This window comes from Emydura macquarii, unplaced genomic scaffold, assembly GCF_026122565.2.
Source record: "Emydura macquarii macquarii isolate MOO-44397 ecotype Brisbane River unplaced genomic scaffold, CSIRO-AGI_Emac_v2 contig_554, whole genome shotgun sequence".
NCBI lineage: Eukaryota > Metazoa > Chordata > Testudines > Chelidae > Emydura > Emydura macquarii.
In genome coordinates, this window is record NW_027130691.1 from 44,213 (window position 1) to 71,584 (window position 27,372).

The 27,372-nt window shown below is 41.3% G+C and overlaps 1 protein-coding gene across 1 annotated transcript in view; it reads left to right on the forward strand.

Moving 5' to 3' along the window:
• Positions 1-26,328, forward strand: part of KREMEN1 (kringle containing transmembrane protein 1) — a 53,979-nt gene extending 27,651 nt beyond the window's left edge. The window contains exons 4-9 of the mRNA XM_067539352.1: positions 5,711-5,832; positions 6,325-6,478; positions 17,661-17,993; positions 19,864-20,022; positions 21,106-21,190; positions 26,138-26,328. Of these exons, the coding sequence (XP_067395453.1) occupies positions 5,711-5,832; positions 6,325-6,478; positions 17,661-17,993; positions 19,864-20,022; positions 21,106-21,190; positions 26,138-26,300 (1,016 nt within the window). The 3' untranslated portion in view covers positions 26,301-26,328. The remainder of the gene's footprint in view (positions 1-5,710; positions 5,833-6,324; positions 6,479-17,660; positions 17,994-19,863; positions 20,023-21,105; positions 21,191-26,137) is intronic.
• The last annotated feature ends 1,044 nt before the right edge of the window (positions 26,329-27,372 follow it).

Sequence of the window (27,372 nt, forward strand, 5' to 3'; positions counted from 1 at the left end):
TTGATCACATCCTTTCTGTAGCAGGGGGGCCACAAAACTCCACACAAATCTCCAAATGAGGCCTCACCAGTGCCCAATAGAGGGGAATAAACCCTTCTCTCGATTTGCTGGCAATGCTCCTACTATTGCAGCCCAATATGCCATTAGCCTTATTGGCAATAAGGGCACACTTTTGACTCATATCCAGCTTCTTGTCCGCTGTAACCCGCCCAGGTCTTTTTCTGCAGAACTGCTCCCTAGCCAGTCGGTCCACAGCCTGTAGCAGTGCATGGGGTTCTTCCATCCTAAGTGCAGGACTCTGCACTTGTCCTTGTTGAACCTCATCGGATTTCTTTTGGCCCAATCCTCCAATTTATCTAGGTCCTGCTGTAACCTATCTACTACTCCCCACAACTTAATGTTATCTCCATACTTGCTGAGGGTGCAATCCACCCCATCCTCCAGATGAAGATGTTGAACAAAACCAGCCCAAGGACCAACCCCGGGGGGCACTCAGCTTGTTACCGGCTGCCAATTAGACAACTTACTATATACTTCCTCTTCTGTGTTTGGCATTTGATCAGATCCAAAGAATATAAAGTTCCTCTGTTTTGTTACTGGATTTACATGGTCTTGTCAGTTTTTGTGAGGCCCAGAATGTTCTTATCTGTTTTTTTGCTTTTACTAATGAATATTAAAAAGCTCCATGAAGAAAGCAGGCATAAATGTGTATTATAGCTGCATCCTAAAATTATATTGCTCCCAAATTGGCCTGTTACAAGTGATTTGTGAAATAAATTAATCAGTATCACTTTGGACTCATTGAGATGGCAACAGAAAACTAGAATAGAACATTTCTTATTATCTGCACATTATTCAAATAACAAATGAGGATCCCATTCTTCAGCAGAGAGAACTCTCATCATGGACACTGGGTCACAGTCTATCTATTTATATCTATCAGCCTTCTTAAAGCATAGAAATCACAGTAGCTATTGTGCAACCCGGACATTTTTTATCATTAATCTGGTAGGTCTGGGCCTTGTGTCAGGAACGTTAGACTCTTGGAATTAAGAGGTTAGACAAAGCACATGCACTTATGAGCCATTCAGAAAAATATATTGCACTGACTTGTCTCTATTCTACTCTGGCTTTGTCGCTCTTTAGTATATTACTCTCGCATCAATGGCTCCAACTGCAATGGAAAGTCATGTTACCATTTCCCCAAGTCATGGAAGGGATCAAATGGTGCTGCACTACTGTATTACTCTGCCAACAGAGTGGGCATGATTAGGTCTGAATATTGCTATGCTCTACCGAAGTCAATACCAGCTAAAAGATGTACCTGTTGTAAAGTGCCATCTAAAGATATGGATTGAATAGAAAATATCTGGAGTAAGAGGCATTAGAATCAGGGTCAATATAAACCTGACAATGAAATTGTCTGCTGTAATCCGCCCAGTTTTTTTTCTGCAGAACTGAATTATTCTCCCAAGGATTAATGGGCTGAAGTGAGGTGTCTTATTGGTGTTGGTCCATCTCAGTTCTGCGGGATCTGTCAGAGAAAGGATGCTCATCCACTCCTGCTAGGCCCTCTATGGTGAGACCAGTACTTCACAATGAACAGTATTGAAGGCTGCTGAGCTATCAAGGGTGTGATCATAGAGGTAGGGCCCCTGTTCAAGGCCATCAGTGAAGTCATCCATCATAGCAGAGGGCCACAGCCTTTTGTCATGTCCTGACTTCAAGCCTGAACTAAGGGGTTCATGTTGCTGGTAGAAGTTAAATGCTGCTGCAGTTTGAGTTTGACTGCTACTACCTTCTCCATAACTTTGCTCAGGCAGGGGGCTGGAAACAGTATGGTAGTTTGCCAGGCCCCCTGCATTAAGTGCAGACATTTTCAGAATCAGCCAGACCATTGCAGGTTTCCAGGTGGCTAATGAGCCATTGATGATGCCAGTTACAGGGCCCGATTGTAGGTGGACTTTGCTTGCCTTCACAAGTCTTATTCACAGATGGTGGGTTAGACAACTCTCAGTTTTCTAGTGGCAGGAGTGCTGGAACAGTTTTTATAATGGGGGTGCTGAGAGCCATTAAACCAAACTATAAACCCTATATATAATGGAAACCACTTCAAGCCAAGGGGTATGGCAGAACTCCCAGCACCTATGTCCAGTGGTAGAAATAAAAGCATGGATGGAAGGAAGAGCACTGGTTGTAACTGAGAATGGGGATGTTAGTGGTGCTGCTAGGAGAATGGAAAATAATTTTTAAAAACTTGCAGGTGCAGACTTCACACTTGATTGCAGACATCTGACCATTGCTTGTCAAGGCAATACGAAGCCTAAGGGTTTTGTTGGATTCCTCCCTGCTCCTGGACACATTGCATCAATGACAAGGAATGATTTATACCATCTTCAGCTGGCCAGAAATTTGCTCTTTTCTCTTTAGATTGTATATCACTATGTCTAGCACCTCCAGACTAGACAACTGCCACCCTTTGATTGTGTGCTCTCCAGGGCAGTGACTGGAGTCAGAAAGCATCCTGAAAATGGTGGATCCTAATGCAGCACTAATAATAGTAAACCCTCTGATGTGCATAGGAATGTGATTCAGATGAAATAAGAACAGGAAGCAACTCAACAGTGACTGATCACCTGAGGTTTATACTTGGGACTTCTCAAACTCGCAACTTCTCAAACTAAGCTGACTACTGTGGAAGAACTTAAACTTACGGGTTTTTACTTTATAAGTTTATTGCCTAGCGGATAGTTTAGAATTAGCTAAACAACAGATTAGCAAAGTCAGAGTTTATTTTTTATGTAAAGAAGGTGGTCCCTTCAGATGTAAGGGGCGACTTTAACATAAAAACCTAACCGTTTTTATAGGCTAACATAAACAAGTTTTTATGTGTCACAGTTTCCATGGTTATACATACTAAAAAAAATTATTTAGGAATTTTTCTAACTCAGTATATGCAATTTTCCTTATTTAAGTTACAAGGTCTTTCTCTGCATTTTATTCCTGCTGGCGTCTAGGCCTCTTAACTATTTTATTACTTTAGAACATTTTAAGATTAAATAACTGCTAAAAAGACATTTTACATTTTAGGCTTTTTACAGCCATTTCTAAAATCAGTTCTCAGCAGAAACAAAGACCCCATCTTCTTTCCCTTCACACTACAGAACACTTCTATTTGCATTTGCTACTACAGATATCAAATAAGTCTCTGAAAGAAACATTCTCCCAAATATGTTGTGAACCACATTAATTCTTCCTGAACTACATGATTTGTAAGTGACGCAAGGAAGGGTAGGGCTTTGAGTTAGAAGCAGGGGAGGGATAGCTCTCTGCATGAGTAAAGGGAGATGGAGGAAGAGGAATTTGGGTTAACAAAAGGCTTCCTTCCAACCTACTTACAAAACCAAGAAATGTGTTCTGTAACTTGAGATATCCTTTTTAGTGCCACTCATGCTGCTTTTTAAATCTTCACAGACAGTAGGCGGCTGCATTGCTAATTTAACAGCCAAATGGCTAGAATAGCCATAACTCTCGGCATGGATGTGCATTAAGAGCTCTTATTCAAATCTAAATATCTTCAGTATTTTTCCTATGACATGTTAGGCCTGATTTTCAGAGGTGGTGGGCATCATTAACTCCAATTGATTTCAATGAGTGCATTATGATCATTAGATTTTTGTTATTTTAAGCTAGACTTTCTGAAATTGAGGCAATCAAAATTAGTGGCTATCTCTGAAAATTGGGGCCAGAGTAGTTATAGAAAGGAACAATGAGGGTCTAAACTGTCTTCTTTAGTACCAAAGAACACAGACAGTATGGCCTCTGAGGTAGAGCAATGAAATTTACAAGCTCAGAAGGGAAATGACTTATTCCGCTATGCCAACTAGCCTTTAACTGTTATTTTGGTATCTGGAACTGTTAACTGATGGTCATCTACACTATGTTGAGCAAGTCTTGGAAAATACAGTATGTTACCTCCCGCATTCAAAGTTGTCTGGGTTTGCAATGCACCCTTCAGACTTCCTTGCAAAAGTATCATACATGGAGAATCACAGGTGGAGGGAGTCTTCTCTTTTTTGGCCACCAGCAAAACTCTTAGCACAAATGTTGCTCACTTTGCATAGACACAAGGGAATTAAATGGTAAAAAGAGTCATGGAGTCTGTCCCTTGTCCATGCCACATAGACATGGTTCATAATCTCAATTACTAGAATGAGTTTTGTGCTCTTGAGTTAAGCTTTAGCTATACTGAAGCTACAGCCAGGCCTACTGCTAGCAGATGCTGTTCAGGTTTCTGCCATGTGCAACACACATCAATCCTGAACTCAACCAGACCCTCGTGCTATTCCAGTGGGTGAAGAGTAGTGTATAGTGCAAGGCTGACACCAATGCAATGTTCACTATACAGTACTGCAGATGAGAATGACTTCTTTACTAGTATTAGATGAAAAGAAATCTCCATTAGCTTAGATCTTCCACCTGTGATAGTCACTCTGGAACCAAAAAAAATGACAAATGCATTTCATTTGCCACTGAATCACACACACCTGCCATATGGCGACTATAACTTTCCTCTTCCAAAACCACTAGTGTATATTATTTAAAATACTTAAACTATTAAATTAAAATTAAACTATTAAAGGTTATAGTCTTTGAGTGATAAGTTGGGGACTAGAGCGGTAGTTCTCAACCAGGGGTACGCGAACCTTTCAGGGTATGCAAATGTCTTCCAGGGGTACTTCAACTCATCTAGCTATTTGCCTAGTTTTACAACAGGCTACATTAAAAAGCACTAACGAAGTCAGTACAAACTAAAATTTCCTACAGACAATGACTTGTTTATACTGCTCTATATACTAGAGACTGAAATGTAAGTACAATATTTATAGTCCAATTGATTTATTTTATAAATTATACGGTAAAAATGAGAAAGTGATAGTGTGCTGTGACGTGTATTTTATGTCTGATTTTTGTAAGCAAGTATTTTTAAGTGAGGTGAAACCTGAGGGTACACAAGACAAATCAGACTTTTGAAAGGGGTACAGTAGTCTGGAAAGGTTGAGAGCCACTGGACTAGAAGGTTCTATCCTCTGAAAAAGCCCCCAAGTGCATTATAACAATGTATTGATTTTAATTTCCTGTATTCCCAGTACCCACTTATGTTTACATGGCGGTGAAATATCCTGGCAGATAGTATAGCTCCAATGGCTCTGGGGACTCCACTTTGGAAAATTGCTGTTGTATGTTTATAGTCAATAAAATAGTTTTAAAAGAAGCCATATTTCTTAACAATGCCTCATTACAATATACATCATTCATTCCAAATCCAAATTTTCCCCAATACTGCTGAAATGGAGTATAATCTTCCTGTTTATTATTGCTGATATCAGGAATGCTGAATAATGAAATTATCTATTTTAGGTACCTATATGTCCCCTATTATCATAGTATTAGAACTTGATTATAAAATATTGTGTGTAATGCATTCATGAATGAAGCCCACTTCATTTCCTGCATCCTTTTGCTCTCCTGTGTTTGCTGGGCCTTTTTCATATTTTCTAAAGGCCAATGTTACACAGCTGGAGCTTGCTAATATGAGATCTATGTTAAAAATTGGATGGAGGCCTTAAGGTAACACAGGAAATCCTTTCTATCATAATTTACCCATGGGCACATGTCTAGATTATTTGTTCTCCATAATTCTTTCCAGTGCCTGGGTATCTTGGCTGTTACAAAGACTACGGAGACCCACCTCTGACTGGCACCAGTGAGACCTCCAACAAACTCACTATCCAAACCTGCATCAGCTTCTGCCGAAATCAGCAGTTCAAGGTAATTTCTCTATTCTTCTTTTACACAGAGTTTTTTTTTTTTTTAAATGGGACACGATGACACACAGAACTCTATTATATTTCTGGTATCTTCTTTTCTTGCCTTAGGAAACGCAAACTTCCACACCCTCCCACTCTAGGGAGCCCAGACTCCCTCCTGCTCATCCAAGATAGCTTGGACATAAGCCAAAAAAGTAACGTGTTGACTGCCAGGAGGAGGTACCTGCAGGCATGTGAATGCTTCTGTATGCTTGCTCCCCTGCATTAATGTAACAACCCCTCCTACCACCCACAGGCTCTCTCACCAGTCCTAAATAGCACACCAGCAGTTCAAGCATCTGTAGAACACCCTGCCTGCTTTCTCATGGCCTCCACCTAGTCACTCTCTTCCAAATGGTACACTCCTTACTGTCCCCTTTATACCCTTACAATCTGCTATCTATGTTCCCCCAAACATCAGCCCTCCTTGCCTGAAGTCTCTTTGTTATCACAGTTTGCAGGCATGGAGTCAGGCTATGCCTGTTTCTGTGGGAATAACCATGACTATTGGAGATATGGGGAGGCAGTCACCACAGATTGCAACAGTGTCTGCTTTGGGGAACATACTCAACCCTGTGGTGGTGATGGCAGGATCATCCTCTTTGACAGTAAGTATTTAAATGAGCTGAGCGTCTCTGAAAGGAGAAGCTTCAAGCACTTCAGCAAATCAGAGGAAAGTCGTCAAGGAATTTGGGTACTAGTGGACACAAACAATGAAAGACTCACAGTAGGGCTCAACTGTAGGCCCTGTCCTGTTCGGAAAAATCATAAACTAAACAGAGTAAAATTAATTAACCTTCATCCCAATTCTGTGAATGGAATGGCTTAGCTCTTCCGATAAATGATACTTGCTCAGGCAACTGCTTCACGCTCCAGACACTATGGTGCACTTTTCCACAGAAGACTCTAAAGTGACTGTCACCTTCTACACGGCACTGAAGGGCACTTTCAGCTCTGCCCTTAATTAATGAGTGCATGTGCAACTAAGGCAAGTGATGACCATCAATCATCCTCTCAGACACACCATAATTGGTACACATCAGATCAACTTTTAATAGTGTTATGTTCAACCCAATAAAGGAGAAAGGGGAACCCTATAGAGATTTATCTGGAGCTGTGGGAAGTAGAGAGAGAGTTCCATCTTTTACACTACAAATAATTAGGTGCAATTATAAATCTAGTTACTAATTTCTGATTAAAGAAAAAGCAGACATTGACCGTACAAGTTATTTTCTTATCTACATAGTAAAATAGGATGTCAGCTAGACAAGACAACAGAATGTAATAGATGTATCAGTGGAGGACATGTTACATCAAGGGAATGAGTGCACGGATCTCCTGGGGCTGTGGGGAGAGAAGGCTGTACAGTCACAGCTCTGCTCCAGCAGCGGGAACTTTGATATCTACAGCCAGATCACTCATGGCATGGAGGAGAGGGGCTTGTAAAAATCAGAGAGCTGCGGCAGGCATACCAGAAGGCAAAGGAGGCAAATAGTTGCTCTGGTGCGGAGCCATAGACATACTGCTTTTACAAGGAAGGGGCCGGGGTCAGGGTGGTGGTATATGGGTGAGGGGAGTGGTCAAGGCAAGGCTCAGGGTGCTAGCCTCAGGTTGCATGAAGATATGGCCTGGTTTTAAGGATGAATGAAAAGAAAGAGAATTAAAACTTTACTTGAACAAGTAAAAACAGATACCAATAGCATTCACATAAACTGCGCAGGTTAAATTACTGATGGAAGGTGGGAAATTGGTACAATTTCTGTAGGTCTATGCTCGATTATTCATTAAAGAAAAAAAAGAGATTTACTTCTCCTCAGGAAGGTTTGTGTGTTAAAACAAACCCCAGTTTTAAGATATCTTTACTTTAGTAAACAAGTTATGTTAAACTAAATTGCAACGTTACGTGGCTCTGTACAGCATTATTAAAAGTGAGTCTGGACAGATACTGTATTTTCATTACATTACACATATTCAGAATTGGAATGAACTTTTGTTATCTGGACAATATGACTTGGGTCTCTACCTCCACAGTGATCACAGATGCACGGTTGTATCTTTTGGACTATCACCTCTTTCAAAGGAAGGAGGGGGAGATGTCTCAAAAGCAATCAGATTTCAGAAAAAAACTGGACCAGTGCCTCCAATTTCAGGAATTTCTGTCTTTCCACTGCACCTGTAGTTATTTTTGCTATGAAATGCTCTTTTGAATCTATTGCCTGAATTCTGTATTGGAATAGTATTACTGAAATGTATTTACAATAGAATTCATAATAGCTAGAAGCTGCAGAGAAATCATAAGCAAAGGGGATCAAATCCTTTCCTCTTTGCATAGGTGCATAAGTCCTGATATAAAGAGAAATCATTGTGGGGAGGCAGGGGGAGAGACTCACTAGGGAGTTCTCTGTACACCTCACACTGCAGTGTGCTGCATGTTACTTACAACATTCTACAACTTCTCATTAGTTAAAAATGTAAATAATCTCTATCTGAAACAAATTAATATGTTTGAGGTTTGTTTAATTCTGGCTGAAGTCTTTTCCAACTATCCAAAGTGTAATTAGAAAAGAAATAGCATTCCAGGACCTCCCTCCGCTCCCCTCACCCCATTCCATGTATCTTCTGGGTCCACAGCAGCACCCAAGTTTCTCCACTCCACGGGAGATTAAACACAATGACAGCTGCAAATACACCCAGCTGGGAGAGCCTCCTTGGGTATGTGCTTGTAAATTCCCTGTTCCCTCCCCTTTAAAGAGATTTTTCCTTGCATGTATGAAGTTTACCTCAGCATTATATAGCTATGTTTGCATGGGAGTGGAATAAAATTCAATTTCCATAAGTATATTTTATCATTATTATTCTCCATCACAGAGGGGCTGCTGCTAACATTCACAGACAATAGCAATAGGTGCATGTGCATTGTTCGAATTGGGCACGTACAGCAATCATTAATTACAAGACTTACAGCATGGTGCAAACAAACAATGCCAGGCTCAGCATATTATAGTAACACACATTGCTGTGGCTCATTGCTAAAATGCTCCTTCGAGGCCTCCCTCAGCCAAATAGCGCCCCCACTGAGCTCTTCTAATAGCTTGGTGTTCATAACGCACAGCACAATACTGAAGAGAAGTGCAGGATCCATGCTTTTTAACAGAGATGGCTGGCTCTCAGGTTACCAGGGCAGTTCAAAAGCAGCTGGAAACCAGGTAGGATGTCCATGGAATGATGGGATTGAGAAACCTGCATCATGTGACGCTGAACCTGCCTCCATGAGGCATTGCAAACCCTTCCCAAAACATCCTGCAGCCAGCTGCACAGTAGGATAGCTACCCATGGTGCACTGCTCTCTGTGGTGATGCAAGAGCTGCTACTGTGGATGCACTCTGCCAACAGAAGAAGTGTAGAGTAGACATGCACTAGCAGTTTAATTACAGCAGTGGCTGTATGTCGACGTAACTTAAGTTGACTTAGGCCATGTCCACACTATGAAATTAAGTCCACAGTTTGCTCTTACATTGAAATGTAGGGGTGGTGTTAACTATAACAGATCTAGCTCCAGGAGCTGAAGGAAGCAAAGATGCTCAGCCTCTTTGAGTACTCAACAGATCAAAAATGAGTAAGACCCTCCAACAGCATGAGATTAGTTCAAGTATAGTCAATATTAAAAACTAGATCTCATTAGGTGCCTGTACACGAATGCAAGAAGCCTGGGAAACAAGCAGGAATAATTGGAATTGGAAGTCCTGCCACGGTCAAGGAACTATGATGTGACTGGAATAACAGCGACTTCATAGAGTAACTCACATGACTGGAGCACTGTCATGGATGGGTATTAACCATTCAGGAAGGACAGGCAGGGGAAAAAAAGGGGAGAAGTTGCACTGTATGTAAAAGAGCAGTATGACTGCTCAGAGCTCCAGTATGAAACTAGAGAAAAGCTTGTTGAGAGTCTCTGGGTTAAGTTTAGAGGCGAGAGCAACAAAGGGTGATGTGGTGAGCATCTGCTATAGACCACCAGAGCAGGAGGATGAGGCTTTCTTCAGACAACTAGTTTCCAGATCACAAGCCTTGGTTCTCATGCAGGACTTCAATCACCCTAACATCTGCTGGAAGAGCAATACAGCAGTGCACAGACAATCCAGGAAGTTTTTGGAGAATGTTGGGGACAAATTCCTGGTGCAAGTGCTGGAGGAATCAACTAGGAGCCGCACTGCTTGAGTTGAGGCTCACAAATAGGGAAGAATTGGTAGGGGAAGTAGAAGTGGATGGAAACCTGGGCAGCAGTGACCATGAGATGGTTGAATTCAGGATCCTGACAAAAGGAAGGAAGAAGAGCAACAGAATATGGACCCTGGACTTCAGAAGAGCAGACTTTGACTCTCTGAGGGAACTAATGGGCAGAATTCCCCCATATGAGGGGGAATAGAGTCGAGGAGAGCTGGCTCTATTTTAAAGAAACCTTACTGAGGGCACAGGAACAAACCATCCTGATGAGGTGAAAGAATAGCAAATACGGCAGGTGATCAGGTTGGCTTAACAGAGAAATATTTGGTGAGCTTTGTGACCCTTCCATGCCTAGGGTAGCCACCTGAAAATGCTAAGGTCAGAGCAGGCTGCAAAAGGAGAGCAGATTCTCCCAGTGCTACTGGGTGGCACTGAAGCCAGACTTCCCAACCAGCCACAAACTGTGCTTCTGATTCCCCCAGACTGGTTATTAAGAAGCCAGTCCAGTAATACACACAGCCCCCTTTACTGCATTCCAGTCTCCGGCTCCCAATCAACCACTAGGTCCAGTAAAGAGACCGGTTATTTAAACTCTATGCTGTTTACTAAAAAGGTTCCCTCTTACTCCAAAGGGTCAGCCACAGTACCAGATCAATGTAAGTTTGGATCTTACCTAAAATACCACGCTGCCAGCAATCCTTTAGTAACTAAAACTAAAGGTTTATTACAAAAGAAAAACAAACCATAAGAGAAATGTTAAAGGATCAAAGCAAATCAGATACATACAAATGATTGAAAGTCCATATACATCAAGTTTCTGGGAGAATTGTAGAGTTGCAGGCTTGTACAGTTCCTCTGGCATACATCCAGTATCTGGATGGGTCTTAGTCCTTTGGTTCAGTTGCAAGTGAATTGATCCAGAGGCAGGTATGTGTCTGTAGCTGAACAGGAACAAAAGACAAAATGGTTTCCCAGGCCACTGCCTTATATACCCCCTGGCCCTGGCCATGCTGTCTTGTGGAATTTCACAGGAACCAAAATGGAGTCCAGAGTCACATGGGCAAGTCCTGGTGACTTATCAGGTATATCCCTGGCTTCTCCCCCTGAGCCCCTTGCATCTGTGAGTGTCTCAATGGGCCATTAAGCAGGCTATTGTTCTGCAGCCATGCTGTCTGAGATGCCACTCAGACAGCAGAATTTGAAATACTGATATAACAAACATATCTATAACTTCCATTACACACATAACACATGAACATGAGTAGTATCATCTTACTTAGCACATTATAGCCTTTCTAACAGTACCTGACATGGCATGTCTCACATGGATTATTATGATTTTGACACACTGATGTCAAACAATATACTAAATGCCCCCCCACCAATCCAGCCAGCGCGACAACCCCAACGCAAGACTGGTATAGAAGGGAGTAATCAGAGCTCCTGAATACACCTCAAGGGCCCTTCTGATCCAGCCAGCATGACAAGCTTAAACACCAAAAGGAAGCTTACAAAAAGTGGAAGCTTAGACAGATGACTAGGGAGGAGTATAAAGATATTGCTTGAGCATGCAGGAGTAACAGGAAGGCCAAAGCACAGTTGGAGTTGCAGCTAGCAAGGCACATGAAGGGTAACAAGGAGGATTTCTACAGGTATGTTAGCAACAAGAAGATGGTTAGGGAAAGTGTGAGCCCCTTACTGAATGGCAACTTAGTGACAGATGATGTGGAAAATGCAGACGTACTCAATGCTTTTTTTGCCTCCGTCTTCACAGACAAGGTCCGCTCCCAGACTACTGCACTGGGCAGCACAGTATGGGGAGGAAGTGTGCAGCTCTCAGTGGTGAAGCAACAGGTTCAGGACTATTTAGAAAAGCTGGACATGCACAAGTCCATGGGATTGGAGGCAATGCATCCGAAGCTGCTAAGGGAGTTGGCTGATGCAATTGCAGAGCCATTGACTATTATCTTTGAAAATTTGTGGAGATCAGTGGAGGTCCCATAGGATTTGAAAAAGGCCAATATAGTGCCCATCTTTTAAAAAGGGAAGGAGGAGGATCTGGGGAACTAGAGACCAGTCAGCCTCATCTCAGTCTCAGGAAAAATCATGCAGCTGGTCCTCAAAGAATCCATTTTGAAACACTTGGAGGAGAGGAAGGTGAACAGGAACAGCATGGATTCACCAAGGGCAAGTCATGCCTGACCAACCTGATTGACTCTGTGGATGTGGGGTAAGCGGTGGATGTGATATACCTTGACTTTAGCAAAGCTTTTGATAAGGTTTCATGCACTGCTACAGGCTGAAGACCAACTTGCTAGGGAGCAGTTCTGCAGAAAAGGACCTGGGGGTAAAAGTGAATAAGAAGCTGAATATGAGTCAGCAGTGTGCCCTGGTTGCTAAGAAGGCTAATAGCATATTGGGCTACATTCGTAGGCGCATGGCCAACAGATCGCGGGAAGTGATTATTCCCCTCTAGCTGGCATTGGTGAAGCTGCATTTGAGTATTGTGTCCAGTTTTAGGTCCCTCACTACAAAAAGGATATGGACAAGTTGGAGAGAGTCCAGCGGAGGGCAACAAAAATTATTAGGAGGCTGGAGCACAAGTCTTATGAGGAGAGGCTGAGGGAACTAGGCTTGGTTAGTCTGCAAAAAGAGAAGAATGAGGGGGGATTTGATAGCAGCCTTTAACTACCTGAAAGGGGGTTCCAGGGAGGATGGAGCTAGGCTGTTCTCAATGGTAGTAGAGGACAGAACAAGGAGCAATGGTCTCAAGTTGCAGTGGGGGAGGTCTAGGTTGGACATTAGGAAAAAGTTTTTCACTAGGAGGGTGGTGAAGCACTGGAATGGGTTACCTAGGAAGGTGGTGGAATCTCCATCCTTATAGGTTTTTAAGCTGCGGCTTGACAAAGCCGTGGTTGGGATGATTTAGCTGAGGTTAGGCCTGCTTTGAGCAGGGGGTTGGAATAGATGACCTCCTGAGGTCTCTTCCAACTCTAAATGTTCTATGAGTCTATGACACAGAGGAACCTTTGGGGTGGGTGAGCAGTATCTGTGTGTCACCACTTGCCCGCTTCCCCCCATGTTTCTCCGCTAGGAAGAAGCAGGGAGGCTCATATCCCCGTGCCTGGCTGAGGTCAGGGCTCACAACTCTGCAATTAGCAGTGCTCTGAGCTCACAGCCACAGTCACGTGCCTGTTTGAGAACCTATGGTCTAGATAATTCTTGGTCCTGCCATAAGTGCAGGGGACTGGACTACATGACCTCCCGAGGTCCCTTACAGTCTACAATTCTATAACAGTTAGTTCAGATGTATAAATTTACCTCATGCTTGCCTGCTGTGTATTAACTGTCCCCTTGCAGCCGTGCACTAAAAGTTCACTAATGGGCTTTTTAGACCTCATAACAGTCCTGGGGTTTGCAGGCCTGTCTCACTTTGAATCCCCAAATCTCTTGACACGGTTGACTAAAACATTTCTGGAATTCAGGGCTGCCCAGGGGTTTGGCCTGTCTGCTCTGCTTCCCTCCATCTAGGTAAAGGCAGGCAGGCCAAACCTGAATGGCACAGTGTCCTGCTATAGCTACTTGAAACATTGGGAAACATGCGGTTTGATCTACTCCCATTTCAAAATGCATGTAACTTCTAGCATGTGGAAGCAGGGTTTGCATGGATAGTTAGTACACGGCTGGCTAGAGGTAGATTTACACCCCATCATGCAGTGCACTAATTGTTCATATAGAGAAGCCTGTAGTGAGGGACTGTCTCTGCCCTGCATAGATTAAAATTAGTGCAAAGCATGGTAGCGAGTTTGTGATGCAGGAACTGGAACTAGGAATCAAACTCATCTCATACAGGAGCCACCAAACTTCCAGAAATGGGAACAAAACTTAAATCCTGTTGAGCTGGGCAAGATTCATACTCTTGCCCAACAGGAGAAAGGCTCTGTAGCTCCTTTGCAATTCCCTGAGACAGCTAATCCCCCACAGGTGCTAATGTTTCATTTTTGAGAAGAGGCTACTTTCTAGGATGATAAATTTATTAAATCAAGTCAGACTTCTTGGAGCTTGCACAGGCACAGTTTCCCACTTCCTGGACACACGGGCAACATTTCCCACATTGTTCAGTCTCAAAACTAGTCACTCTGCCACACCTATTCTTAAAGGGACAGCTCCCATTCATCAAATGCAAATAATAAAAATGTAATGGTTAAAGAAATATCAGCACAATTTCTGAAGTCACTTCTAATAACAGTGTTTTGCAATTTCAGCTCATTCCAACTATTGCATCAGGAGCTATACATCCACTTTTATACATATGTATATTTTCCCACTCCCACATAGATCATCTACCTGCAACCTTCAGCTCCACCACACAGACAGCTCTAGGAGCAGCTGATAGGTGGAAAGCATGCTATTGTCCTCTGGGTGGACCAGCCTATACAGGGAGACATCATACTTCCTGAGACAGTTCTGGAACATGGGGCATCAGGATACTTTGTTTATACTGCTTGCTGTGGGAGCACATTGTGGTCTAGTGGTTACAGACAGTATAGCCAAAAGTAACACCACCCCATTTAGGTCACATGAGAACACTGAATGTGGGAATCTCTGGATATAAATATGTGAAGCGCTACCACCTGAGTTAAAGAACCCTAAGAGTGCTCTTGGCATGGAAGTAGTAACAGACTGAAGCCTCTATATGTGGTCTAGCCACTAAGGGGTAACAGAGTCATTGTGGGTTTCAGAATCACTTAATTTGATATGTCCCTTCGGAAAGACAGTTTGGCAAAGTGGAGAAGATTTGACTCTTTTATATTAGAAAGCTGGGTTCTATTCCCAGCTCTACCAGTGACCTTTGTAAGTTCTCAGTTATGTCTGTGAGACTTTGTTCATAATACAGGTTGTGAAGGACACAGAAGAATTGTCAGAGGAAGAGCTGGGACTAGACTTCATGGTCTCTGGGCTTGTAATTCACTGGACTTTCCACTAGGCAACGGGGCATTGTGTGGACATGGAGACCCCCCCCCTCCACCAATACAGTTTTTATCTTCAGGAGACTGATCTCCAGAGCCAAGAATCACATTACTCACAATAAAGCGGAGTTGAAAACACTGCTTAGTGTTGAGTAGTTCTCTGTTGGGCTGTGCTAGCCAATTGTCATTTACCATGGGAAATGCTTAACAGTCACAGACAAGAGTTGAATTAGAGGGGACCAAGATGGCAGTAAGGTTCTGTTTTATTAATAGGGTGCAGTATAACACTATTTAAATATATCTGCCTCCCAGGGGATTTGTGAGGATTAACTGTTTATACATGGCTTTGAACATGTGAAGCACTACATACACAGACACACAAACTACCATTAAAAGAACTAGTGCAACTGATTATAATGTTACCAACAGTAACGATGGAATATTCTGTTTTTTTCTCCAAAGAGGTTTAAGTTGTTGGCTTTAGCCTTAGGGGTCTGATTTCTCAGAAGTACTACAAACTGAAAGCGCTTCTGGCTCAGACCTAGGAGCACTCACCATCACCACTTTCTGCATTAAAATACATTCATGTCTCTTCTCTACTCCATGTTCTAAAAGTTAAAACTGGATTTAAAAATCCAATAATAATAATATCTGATCTTCAAGTTGGCATCGGTACACAATGGCTAAGCTGGCTATAAACCATCAACAGCCCACGAAAGAGCATTTGAAATAATGTAAATTGGAGCCAGAAAGATAATGGTTAAGCACTGACGTCTGCAGTATACAGAGGTGCTGCATTGATGTCTTTGTAAATCAGTCAATATATGGTCCATGGACCCTTTCTGTGCAAAATCAGAGACACGCCAGCATGATGCATTACTTTACATAAATGATAGCCATGAGCACCAGGAGCAGCATTTAATGAAAGAGACTAAAGTAGCCTCAAGCATTACTGCAAACAAAACATTTTGCTGATATGTTGGAAACTTTTCAGCTTCATGGATAAGGTGTGTGCAAAGGATCCTGTAATAGGGAGTTATTCTTAGCTAAGTGACTCCACAAAGAATCCCAGACAGATGTCTCTCATATCAGCATCTCCACTTGTATCTAATAGATCTGCATTTATGGTTACTTTTTGAAAATTCCTCCTGAATTCTTCTGTCTTTCACATCCCATGATACAGGGAGGTGATAATTATGAGCAGCCCAGGTCTCTCCTGAAAGTAAATTTAAATTTTGCCTTTAATCTGGCAAAATAGTACCATCCATATCTGGAAAGCAGAAAACCTGTCCAAAAAAATTAGAACATGGCAAAAGTAGGACACAGTATTGGAACTGATGAATGATGAGATGTATTATGTTCTGAGGAAGACGCAGGACTCAAACACAGGACAAACTTGTAGAAGCTTTTATGATGAAGTGCTACATGCTGGGAAAGTGAAACAATACTTGGCTTTATGCCAGTGTTGCTTTTGTTTCCACTTATTTAGAATGATCTAAACTTCAGAATGGTTTCACTGCAGAAATAATGATCTTGAATATATTGACTTTCATTTTCTTAAAAAATCATTATGAATTAAAATGAAATATTAATGAGCCACTTAGATAGCAGTCAAGACCCTTCATAGACTGATTCAGGAAAAAAGGCATGGGCTAGGAAATGTGGTCAATTGTCAGGGAGTTCTAGCAAGGAATTAAAAGATTGCCTGGGATGTGTGCTTATTTTGGATATAAAAGATTGATTGGAAAGACTTTTTAAAAAGAGTGTCACAGTCATTTATTTATGGTGCTGAGGACAGACAGGATAAGGAGGGGGGTCAGACTTACTTATTAATAGTACAAAAATGAAAATGATATAAAATTGGATATAAAAGATTGATTGGAAAGACTTTTTAAAAAGAGTGTCACAGTCATTTATTTATGGTGCTGAGGACAGACAGGATAAGGAGGGGGGTCAGACTTACTTATTAATAGTACAAAAATGAAAATTGAAATTTTAAAACAATTACATAAAAGAGAAAAATCTGCTAAGAATGCCTTAATTATAGGGAAGTGGAGAAATATCCTATAAGTAAGAGTCATTGTTACACATACCAACCTCATGGAGATAGGTTGGGAATGGGTGAGTCTTAATGATTAGCTCATTATGACCAGATTGTCCTCAGCCCTGCAGGAATTCTTAAGGGATGAGAGGGCACAAATTGCTGTGCACAGGAGCTAAGCACAATTGCATCCTAGACTGGCATTAGGGTTTCTGAAAGAAATGAGAGAGGTTGATGGCTCCCACTTGTGCACCATATCAGTGGAGTTGGCCTCCTGTAAAAGAAGCACACACTGCACCTAGATTAGGGTAGCACAATGGCCATGTTCCCAGCTACTCAGAAAGGCATCTTGCTCTGGTCTGAGACATAGTACCTCCTGGGGTTCCCAGTTTCTTCTGTCCCAGTGCAAGTCTGTAGCTTAAAGCCACAACTTAAGCCCATAATGTTTGTAGCATCTGAGATTTATTCTTGATGAATAGATGAAACATGCTATGGAAGTACAGACTGTACAAATTTGTTTTTCACTCATTCTTTTTCTTCTTTTTCTCCCTACAGCCTTCATTGGCGCCTGTGGAGGGAACTACACCTCCCCAACATCTGTGATCTATTCCCCAGATTTCCCTGATACCTATGCCACAAGCAGGGTCTGCTACTGGACCATACAAGTTCCAGGAGCATCTCAGATTCAGTTCAACTTCACTCTCTTTGACATCAAGGACTCCACAGACATGGTGGAGGTGCTGAATGGCTACACCTACGATGTGTTGGCTCGTTTTGATGGCAGAAACCGGCCTCCCATCTCTTTTAATGTCTCTTTGGATTTTGTCATTTTGTATTTTTTCTCAGATCAAATCAATCAGGCCCAGGGATTTGCTGTCTGGTACAGAGGTAAGAGACTAACTGCTCTATACCAAGCTCTTGATGTGCCATTTTTCTGAAGTGTTTAGTCCACAATGAGACTTGCCTTACAGGCGCCAAGAAATCACATATTTTAACGTACATTGTACATCTCAGGGTCCTCCATTTAGTGTGCTGTCAGAGTTCCAGGACACAAGGCTTCTCACCCAAACTTCTGCCTTGACTTCAGCTGTTTCTCAAACAACTGTGAGCTAACAGTACCCAAAAGCGCATTCCCTTTCTTCCCCCTCCCCCACATTTAATAGGGTGGGACTGGAAGAAAGACTAAAGTTGAAATAAAATTATGCCAGTAGTCCAGCTGCACCTTTTGTTTTTTGCTTAGCTCTTTCCAGCTCTCTATCTGTTCCACTCAGCCAGAAAGTGTCCTGGGATTCTGTGACTGTACCAATTACATTCAAGTCATTTTGCTCCGATCATTTTCATCTAGAACACTCACCATTGCTCCTGCAGCAAACCTGGATTGGTGTTTGCAGTGGTAAGAACATTTTAGGAAAAAAGTTAGTGTAGACACAGTCTTTGTTGTTCTGTGTATCCTTTGTGTCCTCAGGTTTTCTAATAGTACAGCTTGTAGAGACAGACCTGTCCCTGTGCACCATGACGGCCGGTAACCAGATGGCCGCTCATACTAATTTTATCAGCCTGCAATAAAACTGTCATAAAATGCTTCAACTCTTCAAGTAGTGTATTCTCCCCACAGTAGTGTTTCACTAAGCAAACTAGATTTTTAATAGAAAGTAGGCTGTAAAAGAGAAAACATGTGCTAAACAAAAGATGCTGAATGTTTAACTGCAATCCTTAGTATCATCTCCTAAAATCTGGAGAAGCCATTCTGTTGTCCTAATTACAAAACAATGCATATTATACCTCAGACATAGTGCAGTTGCTTTTCTCTGATCCTTCAAGATAAGCAAGATCTGTCTCCTGTTTCTGACACTCCCACTTCCTACTGCTTGGCCTCAGTTTGTACACTCGTAGAAGAGTCTCCTTTTTAGCATCATAGGAAACAAGCGAGAGACAATATTCTAATAGATATCGATATTCCACTATATCCTGCCTTTTTCTGGGCCACAGCCTTGTTCTTCACAAACAATTTGATAATCCTTAAACAGACACCTGGAAAGAGTTTGGTTTGTTTCATGTACCTGAGTTTCAGTGTGGCTATTGAAGAAACTCCCTCTGAAACTAGTGGACTAAATTTGGAGTTGTGCCTCCTGAAGCACAGTCTAGGAGGAAAGTCTGGCAGTGTTGGGAGCTGGTATGGCCCCCAGGGCTGCTCTAATATGGTAGCTTCCCTACAGCTGCTAATGGGCTGCTCTGCAGCCCAGAAGCACTGTACCACTGAGTGCTATGGCTACTCTTCCTCTCTCCTTGGTGAACTCCCTACAATTGGTGCTGCAAGGGGAATGGCAAAAGGCTACATATGCCACCTTCACAGCTCCTGTGCTGGAGAAAGTTGCCCCTGGGCTGTTGCAGCCCTTTTATACCCCAAAGCAGAGTATAGGGGTTGGGTATAGAATCAGGCCCATTCTTCTTTATACATGTGATACACACACCACATTTCTCTTTATACATGTCTCTATTTATCATCTAGGTCTTCAGAAAGGAAAACGTTTTGGTCCTTGAATAGGTCCATGTGAAGTTCTTATGAACAATTAAATGTTCAGAAAATCCATGCTGCCTATAGCCTAGTGATAGATAAGCCTTTCCCAGCATCAGCCATTAAATGATTTTCTAAGTTCCCAGTATAAGCCAGACAGAATCACAGTTCAAAATACAAAGTCAAAAACTAGACCCAAATAAATAAATTAAGGTCTTGTTTGCATAACTTCTTGTTTTTCAGCCACCAAAGAGAAGCTACATCAGGACATCACTACAGTCAATCAGAAATTTACTGAGGTGATAACTGAACAAGCAAATCTGAGTATCAATGCTGCCCGCTCTTCAAAGATACTTTACGTCATCACAACCAGCCCGAGTCATCCCTCTAGCACCATGCCTGGTAATATCCAAAGGGAATTGATGGGCAGAAACAATAGGGAAGATACATACAGATTATGAAATCATGTCAGTGTGAAATGGTTTACTTTGTCTTGTGCATTCTCTGTGTATTGCATTAGTGATGCACACTTATTGTATGCACTGTAGAGCATGTATAATGTGTTGAACAAATAAGATGGTTAGATCTCTAAGAGTGACATGAAGCAGTACTCAATACACTGGGCAAAGCAGAGGGGCATTTGGTGGTTTTACTCTATCTCTGTGCTACCCTGATACTTGAGACTGCTGAGGGCCTCAGAGCTTCTTTAACTTGAATTTGCAAATAAAAGACCCCTTCAGGCTATTCTATCAGCCAGGATTGCTGGAGCATGTTGCACCATACTGTCCCACCCATGACATGCTCAAGCCTGAGTGTGGAGGAAAGATCTGGAGGCACTGTTGCTGTGCTAGTTTAGAACTCTTATGTGCTAGGAGAATCTTCAGATGCTGCTTCAAGGCATCTTTGAATCTCCTTTTATCTGCTGGAATGACAAAGGGAACTAAAAGAGGGGTCAAGGACTTGGTGCAATGGCCAAGAGACTACAGTCTGAATGCAATGACAGAGTAGGACAAGACCACACAGATCAAACACTGAGCAGAATCTGTAATGGGAAGAGAACAGGGCAACTACTGATGTGAGATCATCCAAGGTCCTTGCAAATGGAGAATTGTTTCTTATGGTATATTTCCTAAAGTATTATTTGGTCTATTTTTAAAATTCCCTAGGAACAGGCTTCCATTCGTTTCAAAAATAGACAATTGCACAGCTTTAAAATCTCTGTAAGGAAATAATTCCTGATATTTACTCTAAATTTTTTGAAGTTTGACATTTTATAGCAAACTACCTTGCAATGGCCTAGTGGGATGGACTGGCTGGTACATAAAAGATCTCTTCCAGCTTTAACTGCTCTGATTTAAGCATTGCTTGAAATGCAAGCTTTCAGTTGAGTGTCCTAGAATAAGTGTGTTAAAACAGAAAAGACATGAATTTTAAAACTATAAGCAAATTAATGTGCTAGAAGATATGCCCTTTTCTTTTCCACAGAGTGGACAGTATATGGACTCACAGCTCTCCTCATCCTAACACTTACAGCCATATTTGCAAAGCTACTTTTGCATTTCACAATGAAGTAAGTATAGGATTAAGTTTTTTCTACATGTATCTGGGGCATACTAGCTCAGGCCCACACATAGAATTATTTGAGCCTTGACGGGAACCTCTCTCACCTTCTTATGCTGTGTGACAGGTTATGTTCAGTAATATGGGTTATATGTTGTTTTCAGTGACGCCTCAAATAACTTGCCAAATAAAGTACAGCTCTAACTTCCTGCTCTTTACAGAATGAAATTTCAACTGGAGGAGCCCTCGTTTTTATTTTATGGACATTCATGTTAGCAGGGCTAAGAGGATTTTCATATAGCCTAAAATTATAGAGAAGAAATTATACAAAGATTTTCAGCATTGTTGGGAGGAAGGCTGATTATTTTAATATTTAATGAAAAAAGTATTAATGAAATGTTAAAGAGCAGCCCATTCTATCAGCAATGAATCAGCTAGTTTATATTCTCTTTCTTTTGAACCCATTCCAATTTTTCAGCAAAAGAGCCACAAAGTGATTTAAGGTCTTGAAAATCTGTGTTATAGCAAGAGATTTAAGAAGCTCAATCTATTGACCTAATTGACAGAGAAGGTTATGAGGTGAGTTGATATCAGTCTACAAGTACCTACACAGGGAAGAGATTTCTGATAGTAGACAGCTTTTTAAATCTAACAGAAAACAGAAGCTGATACTAGACAAATTCAGACTAGAAAAAAGGCCTGATTCTATAACAGTGAGGGTAATTAACCATTGGAACAACCTATCTAGGGATATTGTGCATATGTCATCATTTGCCGACTTTAAATAAAGATTTGATGTCTATCTAAAAGATATTCATAAATTCATAATCAGATTCATAGATTTTAAGGCTAGCAGGGACCATTGTGATCATCTAATCTGACCCCCTGTATAACACAGGTTGCAGAACTTCTCTGAATTAATTTGTGTTTGAACTAGAGCATATCTTGATTTAAAAATTGCCAGTGAGGGAACCACTACCACAGCTGGTCGGTTGTTCCAATTAATTAACCTCACTATTAAAAAATGTGTGCTTTATTTCCAGTCTGAATTTGCCTGGCTTCAGTTTTTAGCTATACATAGATTCTAAGGCCAGAAGGGACCATTATGATCATCTAGTCTGACCTCCTGTATAATACAGGCCAGAGAACTGCCCCAAAATAATTCCTAGAGCTGAGCTTTTGGGAAAAAAAATCCAATCTTAATTTTAAAATGGTCAGTAATGCAGTCTCCACCATGACCCTTGGTAAATTGTTTCAAGTAATGGTTAATTACGCTCACTGTTAAAAACGTACACTTTATTTCCATTCTGAATTTGTCTAACTTCAGCTTCCAGCCATTGGACCATGTTATATCTTTCTCTGCTAGATTGAAGAAACCATTATTAAAGATTTGTTCCCCATGTAGGTACTTTGACTATCAAGTCATCCCATAACCTTCTCTTTGATGCGCTCAATAGATTAAGGTCCTTGAGTCTTTCACTATAAGGCATGTTTTGCAATCTTTTAATCATTTTTGAAGATCTTCTCTGAGCTCTCGCCAATTTATTTCACTGTCCTTTCTGAATGGTAGGCACCAGATTTGGAGCAACATACTAGCAGCAGTCGCACGAGTATCAAATATAGAGGTAGAATAATCTCCGTACTCCTGTGAGAGATTCCCATATTTATGCATCCCAGGATTGCAATAGTTCTTTTGGCCATAGCATCACATTGGGAGCTCATAGAAATGTAGGACCAGAAGGTACCTACCGGAAGGTCATCTAGTCCAGTCCCCTGCACTGAGGCAGGACTAAGTATTATCTAGACTGTCCCTGACAGGTGTTTGTCCAACTTATTCTTAAAAACCTCCAGTGATGGAGATTTCAAAACCTCAGTTGGTAATTTGTTCTATTGATTAAATACCCTGACAGGTAGGAAGTTTTTCCTAATGTCTAAACAAAATCTCCCTTGGTGCAATTTAAGCCCAGTACTTCTTGTCCTGTCCTCAGCGGCTAAAGAGGGCAATTTTCATCTTCTTTATAATAACCTTTTATGTACTTGAAGACTGTTATGGCTCCCCTCAGTCTTCTCTTTTCCAGACTAAAACAAACCCAGTTTTTTTCAATCTTTCTTCAGAGGTCATGTTTCTAGGCCTTTAATCATTTTTGTTGCTTTATTCTGGACTTTCTGTAATTTCTCCATATCTTTTCCTGAAGTGTGATGCCCAGAATTGGACACAGTATTCTAGATGAGGCCTTATCAGTACTAAGTAGAGTGGAAGAATTACTTCTTGTGTCTCACTCACTTTTTTTGCAACAGTATTTCATTGTTGACCCCAGATCCTTTTCTGCAGTACTGCATCATAGGCAGCCATTTCCTATTTTGTGTTTGTGCCATTGATTATTCCTTCCCACGTGTAGTACTTTGTACTTTTCCTTACTGACTTTCATCCTGTTGAATTCAGACCATTTCACCAGTTTGTCAAGATCATTATGAATTTAATCCTGTCCTCCAAATCCTTGCAATCCCTCTCAGCTTGTATCATCCTCAACTTTATAAATGTACTCTCTATGCCAGGAGCGTCAAACATCCGGCCCACGGGCCAGATACGGCCCACCAACCTTTTTGATCTGGCCCCGGCGGCGTCGCACACTGCCACGAGATCTCACAGCATCGCGTGCTGCCACGAGATCTGTGTACTCTGGCAACAGAGCGTGGAGCTCTGTGTGCATGAGACACAGTGCTCCAAAAGTGCCTAGTATTTTGATTTATGGTATGTATGGCCCACTTGGAGTACATTTAATTCAAATCTGGCCCGCCATAGCAAATGAGTTTGACACCCCTGCTCTATGCCAGTATCCAAAATCATTTATGAAGATATTGAATAGATCTGGACCCAGGACCAACCCCCTACAAAACCCCACTTGATATGCCCTTCTAGCTCAATTGTGAACCATTGATAAGTACTCTCTGAGCACAGTTTTCCAGCCAGCTGTGCGCCCACCTTATAGCAGCTCCATCTAGGCTGTATTTCTCTAGTATGTTTACAAGAAGGTCATACAAGACAGTATCAAAAGCCTTACTAAAGTCAAGCTGTATCACATCTACTGCTTCCCCCCATCCATAAGTCTGGTTACCTTGTCAAAGAAGGATATTGAGTTTGTTTGATGCTATTTGTTCTTGATAAATCCATGTTGACTGCTACTTATTACCTTCTAAGTACCTACCAATTGATTGATTGATTATTTGCTCCATTATCTTTCTGAAGTTAAGCTGACTGGTATATAATTCCCTGGGTTCTCCTTATTCCCTTTTTTATAGATAGATGAATATTATTTATCCTTTTCCAGTCTTCTGAAATCTCTCCTGTCTTCCAAGACTTTTAAAAGATAATCATTAATGGCTCAGAGATCTCTTCAGTCAATTCCTTAAGTATTCTAGGATATATTTCATCAGGCCCTGCCAACTTGAAGACATCTAGCTTGTCTAAGTAATTCTTAACTTGTTCTTTTCCTGTTTTAGCCTCTGAGCCTACCCCCTTTACACCATCTCTATGTTAGTTGTCAGATCACTGCAAATGTTTTTGATGAAAAGCAAAAAAGGCATTTAATACTTCAGCCATTGCTACATTATCTGTTATTGTCTTTCCCGCCTCATTTAATAATGGACCTACCCTGTCCTTGGTCTTCCTCTTCCTTCCCATGTATTTGTAAAATGCTTTCTTGTTACCATTTATATCCCTACCTAGTGTGATCTCATTTTGTCTCTCGGCCTTTCTAATTTTATCTCTACATGCTTGTGTTGGGTTTTTTTTTTATTTATCCTTTATAATTTGACCTATTTTCCACTTATAGGATTCTTTTTGAGAGTCTCAGGTCAGTGAAGATCTCTTGGCTAAGCCAGGACGGCCTCTTATCATACTTTTTATCTTTCCTATACATTGGAATAATTTGCTTTTGTGCCCTTAATAATGTCTCTTTAAAAACCTGCCAATTCTCCTGAACTCTTTTTTCCCTTAGACTTGCTTCCCATGGGATCTTACCTATGATTTCTCTGAGTTTGCTAAAATCTGCCTTCTTGAAGTCCATTGTCTTTATTCTGCTGTTTCCCCTCCTACCATTCCTTAAATCATGAACTCTTATTTCCATGATCCCGTTCATCTAAGCTGCCTTCCACCTTCGGATTCTCAACTAGTTCCTGCACGTGTCAGAATAAATGCAGAATAGCTTTTCCCATAGTTTCTTTCTCTACCTTCTGTAATAAAAAGTTGTCTCCAATGCATTCCAGGAACTTAATCTGTGCCCTCCTGTGTTATCCTCATGTTCAGCTGATTATCCACCACAACCCTGTCTTTTTCAGAGTCACTGAAGTCTTCCAACTGGGTAGGGTCATTAGTACAAGAAGGAGCACGCTTCATTGGTGTTCTCATTAGCTACAGGGGCATAAAAAGAATTAGTGAGGCAGGCCGAGAACATGGATATTATTTTTGACCACCACTCAGCAGTGATTCAGAGATTTTTATGCCCCAAAGAACTGTTACAATTATCTAGTCTGAGCTCCTGAAGAACACAGGCCATAGAATTTTGCCCACTAATTCCTGCATCAAGCCCTATAATTTATGGCTTACCTAGAATATACCTTTTAGAAAAACATCCAGTCTTGAACTGAAGAAGACTTCAAGTGAACAAGGTTTTACCCCATATCTGGTTAATTTATTGCAATTGTTAATTACTCGCTCAGTTAAAAATGCACATCTTATTTCTAGTTTTAATTTTTGTAGACTCAAATTTCAGCCATTGGTCCTTTTTATGCTTTCATCTGCTACATTAAAGAGGCCTCCACTGTCTGACATATTCTAGTCCAACTCCCTGCTCAAAGCAGGACCAACCCCAACTAGTTATAATAGTAATAATAAATAAAAGCTCGCCAAACAATTTAGCATGTTATTAAGACTGTAATTGTAAAATTTGTTTCGTAGATCTCATCAGGTACTATCTTCAGCTGAGATAGGGGATTCCCACCAGACAACTACTGCAGGAGACATCTGGAGTATTTTTTACAAGCCATCCACCTCCATCTCCATCTTCAAGAAAAAACTTAAGAGCCAGCAAGATGATTGTAACCTCCTTGTGGGAGACTAAAGTGCCAGTCACTTCATGAGACATAATATTTTCCTGCAATTCACAGTGTATTGGGGATAATCCTTTTCCTCCACTTTTCCCTCAAGCTTCTCCTTGTTTTCCAAAGGGTCTGGACTGACCTTTTATGGAATTTCATGGTCCACACCAAATGTGGTAAAACCAGCTGCTACAACCATTTTGAAGTATCTGGAGCTTGTCAGCTGTCTTATCCTTCTAAATTCTGCATTAACCACTTAAACAGAAACAATTTCTAAAACAGTAGGTTTCCTGCACACTCACAAAAAGAAATGAATGTGGAACCCTGTGAATGACACCATCTTTTCAGCTGCTGCAGCAGCAGGTGCTCAGCTGCCTCTGCTGTATATGTTTCTAGCTGGCCCCCCACAAAGGTGAGAGAGTCAAAGACTTGGAGAAGGTATCTGCTTAGTAGCCAACGTTTTGTTATTTTGGATGGCCTCTTTTCAGAAGTACATATATAGAGAACCAATCAGGTCTCAAAGGTAAAGTTAGGAGGAAATGTTCAACAAAGCCTGAGCTACAAACAAATTCAATGAGGTGTTGCTCATTGGTTCATAGTCTACATGGGATGTATAAAATGTAAAGTTTGTGTGTCTGAGCCACCATGCCTATTAATTGTTTTCTAAAAGCTCATTTATAATAGTAAGAGAATGGTCATGACAGCCTAATACCATTCTTATGCCCTGCATCAAGTCTGGATGTGAACATAGGACTGCCTAACTAAGATATAACCTTTCAGTCAAACTGTTAAGCCAGTGAGCTTCAGAGGGTGAGACTGACAATCAGGATTTCCTATAAAAGTTAAAGATATCACTGACAGCAGCAAAAGGTGGGATGACACAATAGATCTATAATTGTTGGTAAACGACTACAGGGTATGGCATTATCCATATTAATTGACTAGAAGGTTGGAAGGAACAGCAACAGCCTGGGATATAAACATAGCCAATCATACTGCCAAAAGTCCACCAGTAAGGGGCAGCAGAGTGTGCAAGTGTGTGTCAGAAGTTATGAATGTGAACTATCTCCACTTCTCTTATAGAGAGAGACAATT